Consider the following 18,971-nt stretch of genomic DNA (forward strand, 5'->3'; position numbering starts at 1 on the left):
TCCCCCCCGCCCTTTGTGACCCTCCCCATTCCTCCTGCCCTCTCCGACCCGCCCTGACCCCCTAGTCCCCACTGACCCCCCCGCCACCTGCCGCCCCCGCCCCTCCTTCCGCCCCCTTAGGCCCCACCCCTCCTCAAGCCACGCCCCTCTGACCCCCTCCCCCTCCCTCCGCGCAAGTCTCGCGAGACGCGGCGCGGTTTCCCCAGCGCGTGTGCCCCCATCGGCCGGGCCGGGCCCAGCGCCGCGGGGCGGGAGGGACGAGGGGCCGCACCTGCCCCGGCCCCGCCGCGCCCGCCGGCCCCGTGCACCCCCCGCCCCGCCCGCCCGCTCCACCTGGCCGCCGGGTCCTCCCGCGAGGCCTTTGTCCTGTCGCCGCCGGCCCGCGCGCACTCCGGTCCGGCCAGGCCCCTCACGCAAGACCGGGGATCCGCGGCCTACCCGAAGCCCGAAGCCCTCCCTCTTCACCCCCCGCCACCTTTCCCTTCCGCCCTTCTCAGTCCCGGTGCCCGTGGTGGAGGCCGCGGAGCCGCCCCCGGCCTTCTCTTCCCGCCTGTGCCGCCGCCGCAGCAGGTTCCCTCCCTCCCTCCTCCTCCTGCTGCTGCTGCTCCTGCCCCCGGCGGTGGTGGGATCCGCGCGGTGCCCGGGGAGCACTGGGCCGGGCGGCGGCGGCAGGAGCGGCAGCGCCAGGTGAGACCCCCCAGGGGCGGCGGGGGCAGCGCGGGGACACCTCTCGCCTCGTCCCCGCCCGGTCCAAGAGTGGGTGGGGGCGGCCACGGGGGAGGCAGTGGCGGGGGCTGGTACCGCGGGCCGGGCCGGGTCACGGCGAGAGGGCCGCGGCCTGAACCCCAGGGCGGCGGCGGCAGCGCGGCCTGGGCCCCTCGCCGGGCACGGAGCGGCGCAGGCCCCGCGGCCCGGCCCGGCCTGGCGGCTGGGGGTGAGAGTTTGGGGCAGCGGGGGGGGGCGGCGGAGGGTGGGCATGGCCTGCGGAGCCTCGGGCTGAGGGTTGAGCCGGTGCTGGAGGGGAGGAGGAGGAAGAGGCCGAGGCGGTGCAGCAGCTGGCAGCGGGGAAAGGCTGCTCGCTCGGCGGCTGATGCCTCTGCGTCCCGAGTGGGTGGGAGAGGGGTGCTGGAAATCCCCTCCCGGGAGGACAGGAGGGAATGCCAGCCCTGCCTGGAGGGGTGCAGCGGGTCCCGGGGCAGGAGGAACGTGTGTCAGCCCCTTCCCCAGAGCCGCATCCTGGTGTGGGGATGCGATTCCATGCGGATGGTGGCCCCTTGATGGGCGAGAGCCCTGGGAGCACTTGAACATCTTGGTGTTTGCGGCTTGTCTTTCATTTTCTTCGCTGCTTAGATTTCCTGTTTTGAAAATTGGGCTGAGAGCTTTGTTGGGCTTTTTGAGCCCGTGGCTGAAATATGGTTGTTTAATAATCATGTTTAGGATCCTATTAGTTTTTGAGGCTTGGGACTGACTGGGGAGAGCAGTTGAGAATGCCCCCGGATGGATTCACTTTGCCCCTGTGACTTGGAGCCGCAGCATTTGGAGGAAGCGGCAGGGACAAAATGGACAGTTCATAAAAGGAACAATTGTGCATTGCCTGTTCTAGAGGGCACTTGCTGCCCTTCAAGAACTTTCCTCATCACATATGCTCTTTACACAGCAAATCTTTATCTTCTGTTTCTGGCCTTTTTTTTCTACCTTAGTCCAGAAAATGAAACTGGAACAGACATTTCTGGAAATTAACTTGATTCGTGCAGTTGGGAAGATGTGATTCAGAGTTATAATGAACAGTGAATTTTGTCCCATTTTTTTCTCAGTTCAGGATTTGAATTATGTATTTCCTGATTTTTAACCTGTTTACACAGTTATGCTGGCTAGATTTTTAACCCTTCAAATAAGGCATTCATAGTGTTGGATTGCCAAGAGGTACCCCAGGTACATCCAGGATGTAGAAGCTGCTGTTATTTTTTAATATCTGGTGCTTTACCTTATAAATTAAAAGGTTTAATTGTGCATTATTTTCTTCTTGTAATCCCACTCTGTGCTTGGAAGAAGCAAAGCTGTTATCAGTGAAATCTGGAGTTTGTGGAGATCGAGTATTTCCAGGATTGGCCAAAAATAAATTACGGGGTAAAGAATGTTGCTTTTTTTTCTCCTAGTCATGCAGCACAGATGAAAAGCTCTGAAGCTTTTAGTCATAACACTCTGGTCCCATGTTTTCCTTTTAATAAAGCATCCAGTGGGAGAATGTGACATAATTGGTTTCTTGGATTTAGAGATCTTGAAATGGCTGGTACAACAGAGGAGACAAGAGGAAACTCCAGCAGGGTTATGGTTTAAATACTATAATATGGTGGCAAAGTCATGGTGTTACTACATGGTAATCTCACATTTCTCTTGCAAGAAAATGCTCTCTACGCGGTTGTGCTGCAGAACAGGCACTTTTAAGTCTCATCAGTGGCATGGAATATTAAACATCTCTCTCCTTTCCTTGCTTTGCTTAATCTGAGTGTTATTCTTCCATAGCAGCAGAAATGATGGAAGAATTGCATAGCCTGGACCCACGCAGGCAGGAGCTCCTGGAGGCCAGGTTCACTGGGGTTGGGGTTGCCAAGGTGAGTGTGAGTACCTGTGGTGACAGGTAACACTTCTTAGTCATTCTGCATGGATAATTTTGCTTTGCAAACAAATTCTATATCACTTCTGTTTTGACCTCTAATTTGTGTGAAGTATGTTCGAGAGGAATGAAAATGGGATCTCTGTGAGCAGATGATTTGCTATACAGAAGATTTTGGGCTCTAATTAAGTTCTTAGTAGTTGTTCCATCTTAAGGCAGCCTGTACACCCAAAAAACTCCATAACAACTTAGTAGAAGTGGGAATCTCATCTGGCTCTTCCTTTCTCCAAGAATACCTTTGAGAGCTACTGGTGGGATACAGTTTCAAGTGTTGTGTGTTGTATACAACACATAACCAGACTGAAGCATTGAGTTCTCTTCTTTGGGGTGCAGGAGGTAAAATCATCTACCCCATCACAAGGAACACACACAAAAATTGTTCACAGGGCAGCTCTCCTGTGTCTGACCCACAACCTGCCAATAAAATCCCATCTTTATCCTCATGCACAGCTTCCACTTGGTCAGGAGCTATCTAAAGCAAGACACCTGAATAACAACCTTGTGTGGTTGCTTGGTGTCCTGGCATTAAGCTGTGAGTTCTCCAAGTGTTAGTACTGTTAATGTCAGTCTTTCTGAGCAATGAAATGGTGACAGAACTCATTTTAAACTGGGTCAGGGATAATGAGTTAATTTTTGTGGGAGATACTGAGTTTTGAATAACATCAAGGTAGATGGTAAAGCAACACATCGTTAGATGATTTTCTGAAGCCACTTAGAATTATTTTGAGAAAAAACATTGTAGAGTCCACATTTCTCAGAAAAACACAAAGTGATTCAAAATTTGAAAGAGTTTTGGTTGAATTCTCACTTTTATTTCTGCTCTGCCTCTCAGACAAAGTTGAGTCTGGGAAAAGAGCACAAGGAAGCCAAATGCTTAGCTGTAAAAAAGCGTAGTAAGGAAGATTTACACTAGAACTTAAGAGGTAACAATTTCGGTTGCTGAAGTAAGAGTGTGGGGATTTTTTTATCTTTTCCCCTACTCTTAAGACTTTTAAAATAAAAAGTTCTTTTTCTTGCATAACAGTTGATGGCATTTACTGTACTGTGATCTTATTTCATACAACATTACAACTTTTCGTGTACTTTATCACCTGTTTCTTGCCTCTTTTGCCCCATTCTGCCACTTCAGAATCTTTAGCTCTACCAGTACAGATAAACATCTTACTAAAAGAGCTAAAAGCTTAGACACACATATAGCTTTAAAGCAGTGCCAGTGTACTCAGTGTTCACAGAGAATGTTAGGAACTCTTCCTTTTAAAGGAATAACTTTTGAGAGATACAGGAAAGCAAATCTTAATTATGTTTCCAATATGTTTGGAGCAGAAGGTACATGCCCTTTTCTGTAGGGGTGAATATTGAAAATTCGTTTCTAAACCAATCCGAAGAAAAAAGCCTCATTTGTTTGAGGCCTCACTTTGATCAAAGCTGTTCTGTCACTGAGTTGTACCTATTCTTAAGCAGGTATACCTTATACTAGTCAGTAAACTGTTAAAGTGCATTACACTTATTGCAAACAATATATTTATTTACTTGCATTCTTGCTAATTTGCAATAGATCAGCCAACCATTGATATAAATTAGCATGACTCTACTATGTTGCAGCAAATCTTGGTTGCAATATTAATTTCAGCTACTACGTTCCCTCCCAGGTTGGTGCTTCAAATTCCCTCCCTACCCCCCCAAGCCTCCGTCCGTCATGCTCCGCACTGGCATTGGTAGGTCACTGTCTTAAAGGGAATATATTGGGAAAGCTGTGATACAATTTTGTGTGATTCAGCTAAGATTTTTAGCTGGCTCCAATGAAATGTTTAAGGACAGAACCATGGAGAAAGTGAGTGCCATCTAGTGGGACAGGGCCTGGCTCATCCTCCTGGGATAGAAGATATCTGGTGCTGTTTATTGCATAAAAGGAAGAAATGTCATCTTAGATGCTCAGATGTGATTGGGTGAAGGCGGCAGGCAGTTGTACTGAGCTTCCTGCCTTCTTCCCACTGTGTTTATTTTGCTGTGTATGGCTTCTTTCTTTAATGTTTAGAAACACAATATTTGGACTTGTATAAAATGAGAACTTTAGTTGATCCCTTAAAACAACTTAACCTTCAAGCCCACAGTTCCTCTGTGTTATTAAAGAGCACCTATAGGTGTTTTGAGATACAAATGAGAGCAAACTGATCTAGAATAAGTTTTTGGGCTGGAAACTAGAAAAAAGCTTCTAGCCGTCAGAGTAATGGGATTCTGGAAGAGCTTTCCAGTAAAGCAGTAGAGGACAGAAATGCTAAACTGTTTTGGAAATATCTGTGTGCTTGTCATTTCCTGTGGTAGCTGAAGGCACAACCCAATGACCAAGGTTGTTTGCGGCCCCAAAAGCCTCAGAATTCTGTTCTAAGTCTGTCATGAAGTTTCTTATGTAGTAACCGAAGAATGTATTTCACTAGAAGCTTGGAGTTAATTAATTTAATCAAATTTATGAGCAAGGAATGTTTCTAGGCAACTGTTATACTCCTGTGCTTCACCCATGTCACTAGATAGCTTCAAAAAGCTGGTGATGCTTTAGATGTCTATTCTTGCCATATGGTGAAGTGCCATTCTTCCCCAAATTCCCAGAGCAAGTCCTTGAATTAACACATGACACTCTGTTACTGACTGTTCCTGCTTATTTGGCTCCTGTTTATATTTACTTACTGGGAAAACCTAAGTGCATTCCCCATAAGGCGTTATCCTGATTAGATATCATCCTTGGGTCAAGAGGTCCAGGAGACAAAAAGTGAGTGGTTTCTCTAGGTAATATTGTTTGATTTAGTCTGTTCTCATCTGCCCCCCTTCCTCCTATTTGGGTGCTGCCTTTAAGATATCAGGTGGGTTAACCTGAAGGGATTTGTGTCATTTCCAGAGACTTTTCCTGGATAAGAATTTGAATAAGTAATTATGATGGGTGAATCTGTGTTTGCACACAGCCTGTCTGGTGCTTAACCAGTGTGGGTCCTCACAGCAGCACATGTATCTTCTACAAGTTTGGTTTTCAAAAGATCTCTGAACTAAGCTCTGTGTACCGCTTTTATAGTTAAACTAAAATGACTGGAGTACTTCTAGAGAAAGTAGCTGGGCTGTAGGAATCTTGTAGATGCATCTGACTGTGCCAGAATTGAACAAGTGTTGGTCTTGGTGGTAGCTAGTGCTCCCTTTCCTCCTGCTTTGAGGTAATGATGCAGAATGTATGCTGCCAAAATAATTGTTGATGAAGAACAGTATTTGCTTGTATTAGCTTGGTTTTTACTTATTCTCTGTAACTTTTGAAGTCTTCATCACTTTAGCAACTCAAGTTCTTTGATGGACTCAGCAACAGTTTTAGCAGCAAAGTTACCATGTTGAGATTTTGTGTTTGATGATAATCATGTCCTCCTTGGAGTGAAGTGGTACTTCACAATGGTGGTCCCCGACAGGTGTCATAGGCCATGAGAAGAACCAGTTAATAAGAGTTTTAAAACTTAGATTTGAATTTAGCAGCTGCTACAGAATGTGCCAGGACTTTTTGCCAGATACTTGAAAATTGTTTGGATGCTTCTGTGTGCAACGTTACTTCAAATGTGTTGTCTGGCTGCTAAAGCCCAGAAATAGTTGTCAGATCTCAGTCCTGTTTCTGTTCATGAGCTGAGGGTTAGGGTGAGTTGTGTGACCCTTCTGTCCAATTTACTATCACTAAAATAAAAATACCATATTTCCAACCAGAGAGAACTCCTGCGGCATAATGGAAGCCAAACAAATCCTGCTGCAAATCTGCTTGCCCATCTGATAGAGTGGGGGTTACCTTTGAACATCTGAGAATAGATTAACTTCTCGTGACAAAAAGACCTCAGTGATTCAGGGATTTCATTATCAGCAGTAATACTGAGCTTTTCTAAAAGTCCAATTAAGAAGCAGGTTCTAATTTTCATACTTATGTGATGCTTGAAATAAGATAAGAATATGTTAAATTAAACCTGACACAGTAGCACTGGACCAGAGTAACTGTAAAACCATTTGACCATTTCACTTTGGTGTAAACTTGTGTGGAATCAGCACTAACCTTTAGTGGAACCAAGGATTGACTCCATGCCTTTGAAATCACTTGATCTGCTACAGAATTCAGAGGAACTTGGATTGTCCTGACTTGAGGTAATGAAGCATGTCTATCTCCATGTCACCTTCATTTAGACAGCAAGAGAATTTTGAAGTGCATTTTGCTGTAAGCCTGTGTTGGAAACTCTGGCTAGGCAGCTGGAATTCCTAGAGCTTCCTTTCAGTACGAGGAACTGGAGAGTACAAAATGGAGACTGCCCAGTTTGAGTTGTGGAGTGATGGATCATTTCTGGGAACTTGGGGAGGCTGTGGAAATGCACAAGTCATGGGAGGCAGGAGATGGTAAGGGGGGCTGAGTCAGCTTGGAGTTGTTCTAGATGATCTGGTGGGAGCTATTAACAGGATAAGTTGTTTCTTTTGAAGTCTCAGCCATTGAAGCCTCACTGCGGGCTTTCCAGGAGTTGTGGCAAAGGAAGAAATGACTAACCAGTTCCTATGAGTGGCCAGATTTTAAATTCTTGCCTTTTGAGTAGGAGTCTTCAAAGCACCTGCTGCTGTTGAATCCAGTTCTCAACATGGAGGCTTTATTGTGCATGGGTAGGTCACGGTCTTCGAAGCAGCATTTGATAGGTGAATCACAAGGGAAAAAAGCATGCCAGCTTATCTTGGAGAGAAATTCCTTGTGGAGGAGGAAGTGTGTGCTGTTCTTGTGCTTGTAATTTGGGTAAACACTATAGGAACTATTAGCTTGTTTCAGATGACCCACGTATCTTGAATTTTTGCTGAGCCCCATCACCAATTGCCTTGACAGGGCACAGTAGATGAGTGGGCTGGAAGTGAGAAGAGAGAAATGCAGTATTATTCCAAAGTGGTCTATCCTAGAAAAGTCAGATTCACAAGCCCTTCCTGTGTAAACTATTGCATGTTTATTATTCCCCACTGCTACTTCCCTAGCAATATACTCATGTTAATGTTCTTACTTTGTTTTGTTTTGGGTTTTTTTTCAAAATTCACATTCATTCCTTTTGTTCCTTTTGTGTCATATCCACTTAAAAATGATATGCTAAATTAAGTACTGAACATTTACCCCAAGTCAGTTTCTGAGTTAAATATAAACGGTCAGTAATGATAAAATATACATTTGAAGCATTTTTTATAGACACACTCACTGATTGTTAGCTATGGGGAGATACTTGGATATATGGTTTCTCACATCCATGCCTAAACTTGTTGCTATAAGCTGTTGATACCTAATTTCACAGATAACTTCATGTTATCTGGGTAATCAGGAATGCTTTCCTTTCTCTTCCTGAGAAGAGCCACAGCTGAGCACAAGGTCACGTTTCTGAAACATCCTACGTATTGCATCTTCGTTGCTTTGAGTACAGCTCATTCTAATGAGCAACTTGAGTTTCCATAGCCAGAATGCCTCAAAACAAGACTTTTTGCCAACTTTACCAAGTTCAGCTCTTGTCTATAAAGTTCTAATCCTTTAGAGTAAGAAAAGTGTCAGTGGAATAAGGTCCTCTCAAATGTAAGCAGGGGAAAGGGAAAGTCATGCATTTGATCCTCTGCATGGGTCAAAACATGTCTACAAAGAATTAATTATGCTCTTGTTCACAAAACAATATATGTGACAGTGAAATTTCTGTATACCTGTAGACAATGACAAGCTGTTCTGTTCCAGTTCCATAATGAAAAAGTTGGTTCCTTTTCACCCTTTCTGCTACTGCACTGAGTTGAATTTTACCATATCCTCAGTTCAGATTCTAGAGGAAGGTTTAAAATAAAGAAAACAAATGGTTTGGTTTTTTTCTATTCAAGAATCTGACCAGCATCAAACTCCTATTTTACTGATAAAATAAATGGCTTTGATACCAACTGGTAGAGCTAAAAATTTCCCATACAGGGTAGTCAGTACAGGTAGTTGTAGTGGTGAAAGTTAGAAAAACACTGTGGATTTTGTATGGGGCATTTTTCCAGCTGCTTGCATCCCAGAACTTTACATTCAGGTGCAAACTGAGTGTTTCTTGTACTGGACAAGATAAACTTGTATTTCTGCAAAAAAATGTTGGTAGCATTTCTACCCATAAATGGCTCCATCAGTTAATTCTCCAGGTGATCCCAGAATACAGGGGCCTTGCAGAAGAATTGTCCTGTGTAAGCCACTGACATTCTCCTTCAAACATAATGTTCATGGAAATGTGGCGTTTCTGGAGCAGCTGCTCCTGTCATTTGCTATCCATCTGCAAAATGGAGGCAGCAAGATTTAAGCAAATGTGGAAACAACTTTCACTTTCATCTTCATCATGTCAGAACCCCGGTGTGAGACCCACAAATGCTCTTTTGGAGAGATGCTCACAGAGTTCTTACCTGGCACAGGAGGTTGATTGGTGCCTCAGATGTGCTGTTGGGATTGGAGTTCCTGAGAGAATGGAAAGATTTTCGAGGGCAGCATTAGTACAGTTTATAAGTAAGTTTTTTTCATGGGTGAAAGGATTCACTTTCTGTTGCCGCTTGCCATAAGATTTTACAATTTTTTTAGTAGTGACACTTTCATGTGGATGTAGCTAAGGTTAGTGTTGGCACTTCTGTGAAGTCCTGTTGGCCCAGGAGTAAATTCCTGGAATAACCAAGAGTTGTACCTATAACATTTCTGAACCATCACATTGGGTAGTGAGGAGCTTGTTGCTTTGTTAAAAGAAAGTATAGCTGAAGAGATAAGGTGAAATGTTCTTCTGGTAGTGAGCTATTTGTGCGATCCCTTGAAGGGATAATGGTATAGCTTAAAGAAACCTGCAATTTTTTCTTAATGGAATCCTAAATGTTTAGCTTCTTGAACTATTCAGGTGTTGGGTTTTCTTTTTTGTTGTTGTTTGTTTTTTTTGGGTGGGGGAGTTTGGTTTTGATTTATTTTGTTTTGTTGAAGCAATTGAGCATGTTGTTTTAGGAGAAATGAATTTGATATTTAACACTCATAGTGAACACAGAAGGTAAACTTCTACTTTCAGCACATGCCTGCTTGGGAATTGGAGTTAGTAATAGCTAGATTATGTCACAATTTGATAGTGGTTTGTCCCTTAAACTGGGGAGGGAGATCTGGCCTGTTCAAAAATTACTTACTATAGGGTTTCTCTGTGGTGTTCAGGCTTCTCTCCCACTCCACCACTTGAGTCTTCTGCTCAAGTGTAGAACGAGAAGTGGCTTTGCTTTGAGGAAAGATTGATTGGTGGGATGTGGTTACTGCAAAGTTAAAAATGCTAAAATAGAATGCATCCTCAGGAAAAGATGCTTACAAGTTATTAATGGAGAGCTGGCTTTATCATGTCATTCTTCCTGTTAATACATTCCATCATTACTTGTGAATCTTGTTTTTACATCTTTGTCAAATTGGTCTTCATTTCTTAAGTTAGATCTGTAGGAGGATACTTTTGTGTCAGGATAAAACACAGTGACTTAGCATGATTCACTTTTTCCTTTTAAGACCTGTTTTATTAGAGAACTTAATTTTCAAACTGCTTGGATATGTAAAAATGCAGATGTGTATCCAGTAGAGCCTGCAAAGATGCAGCAGACTTTTAAGGTACCTAGTTACAGTTTTGGTAAATCTGTTCCAGCCTCTTGAGTTTCTGCTTTGGCCTGGTGGGACCAGCTGCTCTGTGGGCAGGTTACACATGGGTCCATAAAATAGCTAAGTGGGAAAGACTGTATTATGGGAGCCAATTGTACTGTGTTTGTACTGCTGTTAACAGAAGCTTTGTTCACTTTCCTAGTGTTAAAAAAGCATAAAATGACACACTTAAATCAGTGGTACAGCCAGCATCTGATAACAGTATTAGTTGGCTTGTCAGATAAAAATGTGTCTGAATGCTTAGCTCAGGATCAAGCAGATGCTTGCCTGGAGAGCTGAGCTTGGAACTCCTGGTACTCAGTAAATCATTTTTCTTCCTCAAACCTTAGGCTTCTATAAATACCACCTTGGCTGTTTTGTGGATGTGGGTAAATAGACCAGTTAGGATATGAACTGATGCAGAAATACTTCAAAGGCTGGATCATTATCCTGAGAAAAAAATTGATGAACAATCCAACTTTCATGCTGGAAATGGCTTCTGAAGTCTCTTAGTGCCCCATCCTGTGTCTGGGAGTCTGACCCATGGTGCTACTATAATTGTAGTTAGCCCAGAGATTGAGTGTTTATTAGGATGGGTCTGCCTTGTAGGGAAGTTGTTTCTAACAGTCTTTGCTTGCTTTTCACTAGGGTCCATTAAATAGTGAGTCTTCCAACCAGAGCTTGTGCAGCGTGGGCTCTCTGAGTGATAAAGAATTGGAGGTAAGCAGGCACAACTGCTCGGGGTAGCCAATCAATCTCAAAGCATGGAAGAAATTGTGTGAAAGTCAATGACAGTCAACTTAGTTTGGAGAATGAAAGGGACCAGGGAAGTCTTTAGCTTGACCCTGCAGGCTTTCAACCTCTCTGTGAATCTCCCCCTTGAAGCTTCCCACCATTCCAGGAAGGTTTTATGCAATCCCAAACATAGCATTCGTAAGGCTTAGCTGTTTTCAGTTCACTGGGGCGTGTTTTTGGATACACGTAAAAAGCCAGAGAGCATTAATGGAAAAGTTTGCCATATCTGTCAAATATTTGAGTTTGCCTAAGCCTATACAAGGCAGAGCCTTTTGTGGGTTGCTGTGTGGAAGTGTGGGGAGGTGAAAATTGATGCTTTATCCCTGGTTAGTCTCACTTCTTTAGGATTAACTATTTCAAAATACTCATCAAAGCAGCAAAATTAATTGTAGTTGAATTTTTATTCTAAAATTCTATGTTAATAAACCAAAATCTCAAATTTAAGTGCTTTTTCTTACACATTTCTAACGAACTTCCCCCATAGTTACCAGGTAAGTTTTGGATCATATTTCCCTCTATTATATGGCAGTACTGGTATGAGGGGCTTTTGAGAATGCAGTATCTTAAATACCATAAAGTAAGTGTAGTTAATAGTGAAAATCTGAGTATTCATTCTTCCAATTGTTTTTTTTTAATGAATTTTTGTGGAGAGATGTAAATTGACCAAGCTTTCAATGTACTTGAATCTCCCATTCCTTGCTTTTTCAGTCTTGTAACAAATAATGTTGTGTGTCAAGTACTTACTTGTAAGTACTTGAATGGAAAAACAACTTAAAACTGAATCTCATCAATATGCTCACAGCTCCATGGAGGCTGTAATGGAGCCTGTGGTGTTACAGTCACACCAGCGCTGTTCAGGAGCTGCTCTTCACTACACACTGAGGAGGCAGTGTCACTGACTTTTACACATACAGGGGCTGGAGCAGCAGGCCTCCAGGTAGTTTTGGAATTTTCAGTCCCCTCTGCCTTGCAGACACAATAACCACCTTTTGTCTTAACAGCCCCTTCATCCTCTTACCAAAACAACACTCTGTCAGTGAGTGCCCAGCTGGTAACATGGGGCTGTAGATGTCCAGCACCCACTGGTGCCAGGTTTAGATTCAACTTTATCCTTTTTATGCTACTAAAGGAAGGAGATGTATTTCTGTGCTTAGTATCTGTAAGTCTTTTGGTAGAGATCTTTAAAGAGGGTGCTTGGGATTTGTGTTTCCAAACAGCATGAAACTTAGGTTTACCATAGACTCTCTGGCCATGGCTTTCCCTCCCCCAGAGCTGTGGTCTGCAGTGTTTTTCTCCCTGCCCCAAGTCTGTAGTTTGGTGGTGGCTGCAGTGATTGGAGAAGTTAAGAGTTTGGGAATTATTTGGGGTGATTTGGGATAAGAGATGTTTTTAAAATGACAATGGTAATGGGAATGACAAGACATCTCTTTCCAGCAACCTCAGTGAGCTGCTTCCAGCAGTGCTTCCCAATGTCTTCATCGGGTTTGACCACAGATGTGACCCTGGTGATGGGGAAAGCACTGTGCCAGGGTCTACTCCATTCTCAAATGTTTAGGTTTGCTAGCCTTGTTCAGACAGATAGGCATGACACTTCTGGAGCCCTCAGGCCTGTCAGCTGTGCTCTATGTTGTGCCTGTACATATATAAACTGTGCATAAATCCGCTGATCAGCTGCCCATCAGGTCTCTGGGTGCTCACAGAAATGGCACATGCAACTGACCCTTTACTTAAATGAGAGCAGGTGAGGAGCAAACAGAAGTCTAGGTGAATTGCTGCATCAGTAATACCTTTGTTCTGGCTGCTGTCCTGGGATAGTTCTTGAAGCCATCTGCAGTGGGCTTTAAGAAGAAGCATTACCTGCAGGCAAAGTGAATTGACATAAGAGTCTGTGATTGGACTGCAGATTTTGATGTCAGTACTTAAACCTCTCATCATTATTCCCCTTGTACCAGTACTGTGATCACCTAGAAGGGTTTACGTAGGTTTTTATAAATGTTTGAGCTTGCTCTGCTAACCTTGTGAGGTCACTGGACAGTAGAGGCTGGCTTGCAGCAGCTGAAATAGAAAAAAATAAATTTACCTCCTTGTTAACCACATTCTCTCTCCCCTGCTGCATATCTACGAGAAGGTAGCAACTCCTTGAGAGCAGTCGTTTCTTTAAGTACTAACTGCAGAAACAAATACACCAGAGAAATGAAACAGCCACTGGGGATATGGAACAGATCATTGTGTTTGGGCATTTTCTTTAAATCTTGGAATAACTGCAGTAACGTTAATTTTGAAGTATTGTTTAATAGACTCCTGAGAAAAAGCAGAATGACCAGCGGAATAGGAAGAGGAAAGCAGAATCCTATGAGACCAGTCAAGGTAATCCATGTTCCAGCCCTGCCACAGGATTGCTGCATGCTTGGTAACTCAGGCACAGTTTGCACAGGCAGTGTCCTAGGAAACTAATGGCTCTTCTCAAGGGTGTGTCAGGCAGCTTGTTATAAACTACTCCATGATGGTGTATTCTCTTCTGGGAGCCTTGTTATCCTTATTGGCAGGAAAATACTTGGCTTATTCACACAAACTCTTGCATTTTTATGGGACAGGCTGCCCAGAGGCTTCGTATGCTGCTCTGAAGTGTTGTTTTGCTCTTGTGTTGCTACATATACAGCAGCCAGACTTCAGAAAACAGCCTGTACTCTCTTCCTTGCTTTCCAAGATGAGTCCCTGCCTTGTTAGAGCAAGTTCTCACCATGACAAATCAGGAACAAGCTGTGCCCAAGCAGGCAGTGGTGTCCTGAGTGCTGTGGAAAACCTGGCATGTTCAATCCGAGTTCAGATTTTCCAGCAAATGGGCAGAGGTGCAGATTTTGATTTCTTTCATTCTTCAACAAGAAAGTAATGAGAATTGTGTTGACAGAACTGCTTTGATAACATGATAGTAAGAAAAAAGCATTGAGATTTAATGAACTGATGTTAAGCCACTGCTAATTATCTCTCAAACTCTTACAGGATTGCTTGTGAAAGATCTAATACGCAGTAATTTATCTGAAAGCGGAGGAGTAAAAGTACCTTTTGCTCTCTGCTTATCTTGACAGAAATTTTGGAAAACCTATGCAACAGTCAAGACCTTTAGTGTTTTCTAAGTACTTAAGCAAGTGCAAATGCTCTTTGATTGGATCTGACATGTTTGGAATTGAGAGTCAATTGAATTGTCAACAGTAGAGCTTCCCAAAAACAGCACAAGGGCTGTAACCCTGGGGCGGGCTTTTGTTGTGCAGAAGCTTTGTTGTGATAGGTGTTGCACTGAATGGGAAAAGGAGTGTCAAAATGTAGGAGGAGTTTTTTAGAATAGCATGGTAACTTCTCTTCTTAAAAGTACAATTCTTACTTTAATTCTTTGCTTTCCTTTTTAGGGAAAGGCACTCCTAGAGGACATAAAATTAGTGATTATTTTGAGGTAAGAACCTTTTCATTGACAAATCCACCTTAATTCACATTTTGCAAAATCTGTAGAAAGAAGTTTGTGATGTGCCATGTGTTACTGGTCTGTCATTGGGATCATTGATTGATGATGTCAGCCTGATATGCTAAGATCTGATTAGGCAGAGGATATGAGGAAGTTGGTTTTTTAAATTAAGATTTAGTTGAAGAGTTGATAGGGCATTTTTTTCACTGAAGTATAGGTTTGAGGTTGATTTCCATCGGAACCTGTATCTCAGTTGAGGATAGCTCTAGGTTTGCAAACAATTTTGATAAAGGTGCAGTGTTGCAAAAGAACCCACCTGCACAATCTACCTGCTGATTGGAGTGGGAAGTTGTTTACAGAGTTCTCTCTTACGAAAAGCTTCCCTTGGGAGGCTGGCACTATAGGGGACAAACTCCTTCCCAAAACAGTGAAGGACATTCTAAAAATCAGTACTCTTTTTGCACTGCATAATATCTGAAGTTTTTCTAGGTCTGCACAATCCAGAGCTGTAGCTTTTCTCTTAAGTTTGTTCTTTATTTTATGGAGTTACTCACAGAAATTAATGCTTATTAGTGCTTACTTCTTTCCTGGGTAAATTTTTTTATAAGTGGTACACTGTAGGGGTTTCTGTACCAACTGGAGGGGTTCCCCAGCTCCTTACCTGTCCTGCCCCTTAACAGTGACTGGCACAGGTACTTCTGTGGAGGTGAACATTCGCTGCACTCCTGTGGTGCACCTCAGATGCATCTCCTCACAGGGAATGGGCTTCCTAATTCCAGAGAGTAAATAAATAACTGATCTATGGTCAAGCATGCAGGTTTATATCTTTTTGTGTTACAAAGGAAGATGTGCTTGGTGCAAATACAAATGTTTGTCTTAGAAACTTATGTTATTTTGAAAACTCCATTAACTGTTAAGGTTTTCCTCTTAATTTATGTTCAGTTTATGTAAATTATTCCCTGAAGTCTATAAGGCTTCATTTTTAAGAAAAATGTATTTCTTCTGCCTGTGTAAAATCTTGTTAAATGTAGTATCTCTGTGGAATTCCTGATGATCAAATCTGTTTTTTGTGCCCAGTTTGCTGGGGGCAGTGGCCCAGGAACCAGTCCCGGTAGAAGTGTGCCGCCTGTCGCCAGATCCTCTCCACAGCATTCCCTGTCCAACCCTTTGCCGGTGAGTGTTCTTGAGGACACAGCTGGTGGCCTGGCATCAGTTAACTTGGTGGCTGTGCTTCAGACAGGTAATAGAAGGTTCTAGACAGGGAAGTGTCTCTTGGTGAGGGATTTGGCTTTTCTCCATTTTAAATCTGAAACTGGGCTCTGAGTGAGGCCATGTCTAGGACCCTGGGACAGCGGCTAGTCCATCAATAGCTGATATGAATATCTGAGCTTAAATCATACAGGATGAATGTTTCTAACATGCTGTGTGGGTACAGCAGGATGCTGGTCCTTAATAAAGGTGGAACCGATCCATTAGTTACCCTGTATTCTGTTGCAGCACATGAACTTCTCCATGGAGTTGGGAGTGTGTTGCATGTTTGTGCGGCACTAGTCAGGGATTTTCTCATCTTGATTGGACCCCTTGGGTATCTTGAACAATGTGCCCACCACAATTATTTTGGGAAGGCCTTTTACTTCTGTTCATATGCACAACTTGCAAGGGGCATTAACAAAAGCTTGAGGAGAAGTGTGTATACATGCACAGTGGGTGCTGGTTTTTGGCATGTAATTCCACTTGCAGCATTTCTGCAAGGTCTGGATGTGAAGAAGTAACCAGTGGTTTTGAGCCATTTTAGGACAGAGCTTCTAAAAAAATTTGTTGCAGCTAGCAAAGCAGTATTCAGAGGCACTGTCGCCTGAGCTTCAGTTTTAACCATTGGCTGGACCCCTCTTTAAAAATTTTCAGCACTTGTTGAGTGTCACAAAAGTCTGGAGACGTTGTGGGAAAGGTTGGCATTCTCAAAGCCAAATGCAGAGTCTTTACTGATTACATTATTCTGCAGAGACGTTTGTGCAGTTCCTGAAAGTACTGAACTAAACCCCAGCACTGAACACTGCTCAGAATTCCATGTGTTGCTGGCTTTCAGAAGCTTTGCAATAGTGCTTGAAGGGAGAGCTTTGCATACACTTCTAGATACTTTTTAATGTTTCTAAAAACTAAAGTACATCTTATTAATTGAATGGACTTTCATCCTATCATGTATCAATTCACTAGTACATCTCTTTAAAGAGAAGTTAATCAAGAAATAGCATCTCTGAATGTTGTAGATGTGTGAGGGATTTGGGACAATTCTTTATTACAGCAGATTAGATAACCCACAATGGGACAAGTGGATTCTTCGTTTGGTTTTCTTCTTCTACGTTTGCATGTGTTGAGTAGGTAAAAGTTGAGCAGTGTTTCTGGTTGAATATTGATGTCACAGTTTGTTTCAGCCAGGCCAGTTTCTCTCTCCTTACACAAGTAATTATCTTCTGTTCTTTACTCTTGCAGTTAAACCTGTGATGTTTGTTTATTCATAACAAACTATTCTGGGCCTTTGCAAGATCTGTCCTCTTCTTACAGATTGAATGTCACTGGTTTGATCTAATCCCCCCCCCCAAAAATGGGGGGATGAGTGAAAATTAGAGGACATTGAGTGTCTTACCCATTGCAGGTGTCAGTGTGATCTTGGAAGGAAAGCAGAGTGTTAAAATGTCTTTCACATGACACAAACCTCCTCCAGACCTGACTTAATCTGTACTGTACTGGAAAATTTCTGGAATCAGAACTTTCAGAGGAATTGTAATGGCCTCAGGTAGTTACTACTTCTCTTCAAATCTCTTGGCCGATTCGAATTGCCTCACTTCTCATTTGATTAGAATGATATGCAGGTCTTGAGGCTCTTGCAAGGCTGCTCTCAGGCACAAGCATTCTTTTGGGAAGGAAGCACACTCTTGATATTGGTGATATTAACCAGAAAACAGGTTGCAATTTAAGTCTTTTAAGAAAAACTGAAGCCTGACCTGACTGTTTGCTTTCTTGGAGGCATTTGCCTGGCCTGGAGTTACAGCTTGGAAGGACTTGGATGATTATTACCTAGATTGCAAAATTTTCACAGTGATGGTGTGGCTTCGGAAGCTGGGGCCCTGAGATGCTGTGTGCTGTAATCAGTGTAGCTCAGATGATTCTTGTTGTTAAACCAGTTCCTCCACCACAGCTGGAAAACTAATATACTACAGGAGAAAGGAGCTGGCCCTTAAGAGATGTAATGGACTAAAGGATTTTGGGAATTAATTAGTACTTTGCTTACCTTGCAGGAGACAGGCCCCAGCTGTAATGACAGAAGTGAGATTACCCTGATGTCTGGGTCCTAGACATGGTTAGGTTCCTACCATTTAGCACTTCTGACTCAGTTTACTTTACCAGACTAGCAATGTATCATGAAATTGGCTGTTTGAAAATGAGTCCTTAAGAAATCTCAGATAATATAATTGTGACTGCTTTGACCAAATTCCCAGTGCAGAGTTTTAGACCTGCAATCTATTTTGCCCCACTGATGCTGAAGCATATGTATTTGCAAAGAAAGGGGATGTTTTAACTGACAAGGAATTCTGTCCTGTGTGTTCATTTGTTAGAGTTTTTTTCAGTTGCTAACTTCATTTCCTTGTTGCTGTCTGCCATTGGAACAATCACTGTAGGAGTTCTGTTTGAGTTACCAGATCCTCCCCATGCTGCCTGCTCATTCCTGAGCTGCTGCTTTGCTGACAACGGTTTTGGCAGAGTCAGAGAATCACTTTATTTTTTTCATTAAAAAAAAAAAGTAGTTCATTGTCTTTTTTTTGACTGTGTTGCAGCGGCGAGTGGAGCAGCCGCTGTATGGGGTAGACGGCAGCGCAGCCAAGGAGCCGCAGGAGGAACACTCTGCTTTGCCAACGCTGATGTCGGTGATGCTGGCGAAGCAGCGGCTAGAGAATGAGCAGCTGGCACAGAGGGGAGGTGGCCTCTGTTTTACTTTTGTCTCGGTGAGCAGCTCTGAAAAGATTTGAATCTTAAGGCATATGTCTAGTTAAGGGATGGGGATTTGAAGCTTTTCTGCCCAAGTGCAGCCTTGTTTTTGCTGACCCCAGTCTGTCATCTTCTGGTAAGTTCACCTTCGTTGTGAAGAGTTGTAGCTCCCTGGCTTTGCTTGTTTAATAAAATGGTGTCAGTTTTAAGTTAACAGCTCAAAATCTTACATAGATCAAGATGATGTGATATGAGAGGATAATCTGATAGATGCAGAAAGGCAAAAGATTGAAATATAGTCTTTCTGTGAGAAACGTTTCGTTTGGCCTTGCTTAATCTCAGCTGCCGTGAATTATATCAGGCTTTTAAAAGCATTGTCTTCAGCAGGTTGGGCC

General features: G+C 43.2%; 1 protein-coding gene across 9 annotated transcripts in view; it reads left to right on the forward strand.

Annotated features, from left to right (window-relative positions):
- Positions 1-390: 390 nt before the first annotated feature.
- TLK2 (tousled like kinase 2) overlaps positions 391-18,971 on the forward strand; it is a 42,934-nt gene continuing 24,353 nt past the window's right edge. Inside the window, exons 1-9 of one of the 9 annotated variants that reach the window (XM_058858136.1) lie at positions 392-687; positions 2,050-2,127; positions 2,524-2,612; positions 4,324-4,389; positions 10,989-11,060; positions 13,433-13,502; positions 14,540-14,583; positions 15,670-15,765; positions 18,426-18,593. In XM_058858136.1, the coding sequence (XP_058714119.1) occupies positions 2,532-2,612; positions 4,324-4,389; positions 10,989-11,060; positions 13,433-13,502; positions 14,540-14,583; positions 15,670-15,765; positions 18,426-18,593 (597 nt within the window). In that variant the 5' untranslated portion in view covers positions 392-687; positions 2,050-2,127; positions 2,524-2,531. Of the gene's footprint in view, positions 688-2,049; positions 2,128-2,523; positions 2,613-4,323; positions 4,390-10,988; positions 11,061-13,432; positions 13,503-14,539; positions 14,584-15,669; positions 15,766-18,425; positions 18,594-18,971 lie in introns of those variants that run through there. The other 8 variants (XM_058858135.1, XM_058858138.1, XM_058858141.1 and 5 more) reach the window with 8 other exon arrangements.

Source organism: Poecile atricapillus, chromosome 27, assembly GCF_030490865.1.
Source record: "Poecile atricapillus isolate bPoeAtr1 chromosome 27, bPoeAtr1.hap1, whole genome shotgun sequence".
Taxonomy (NCBI): Eukaryota; Metazoa; Chordata; class Aves; order Passeriformes; family Paridae; genus Poecile; species Poecile atricapillus.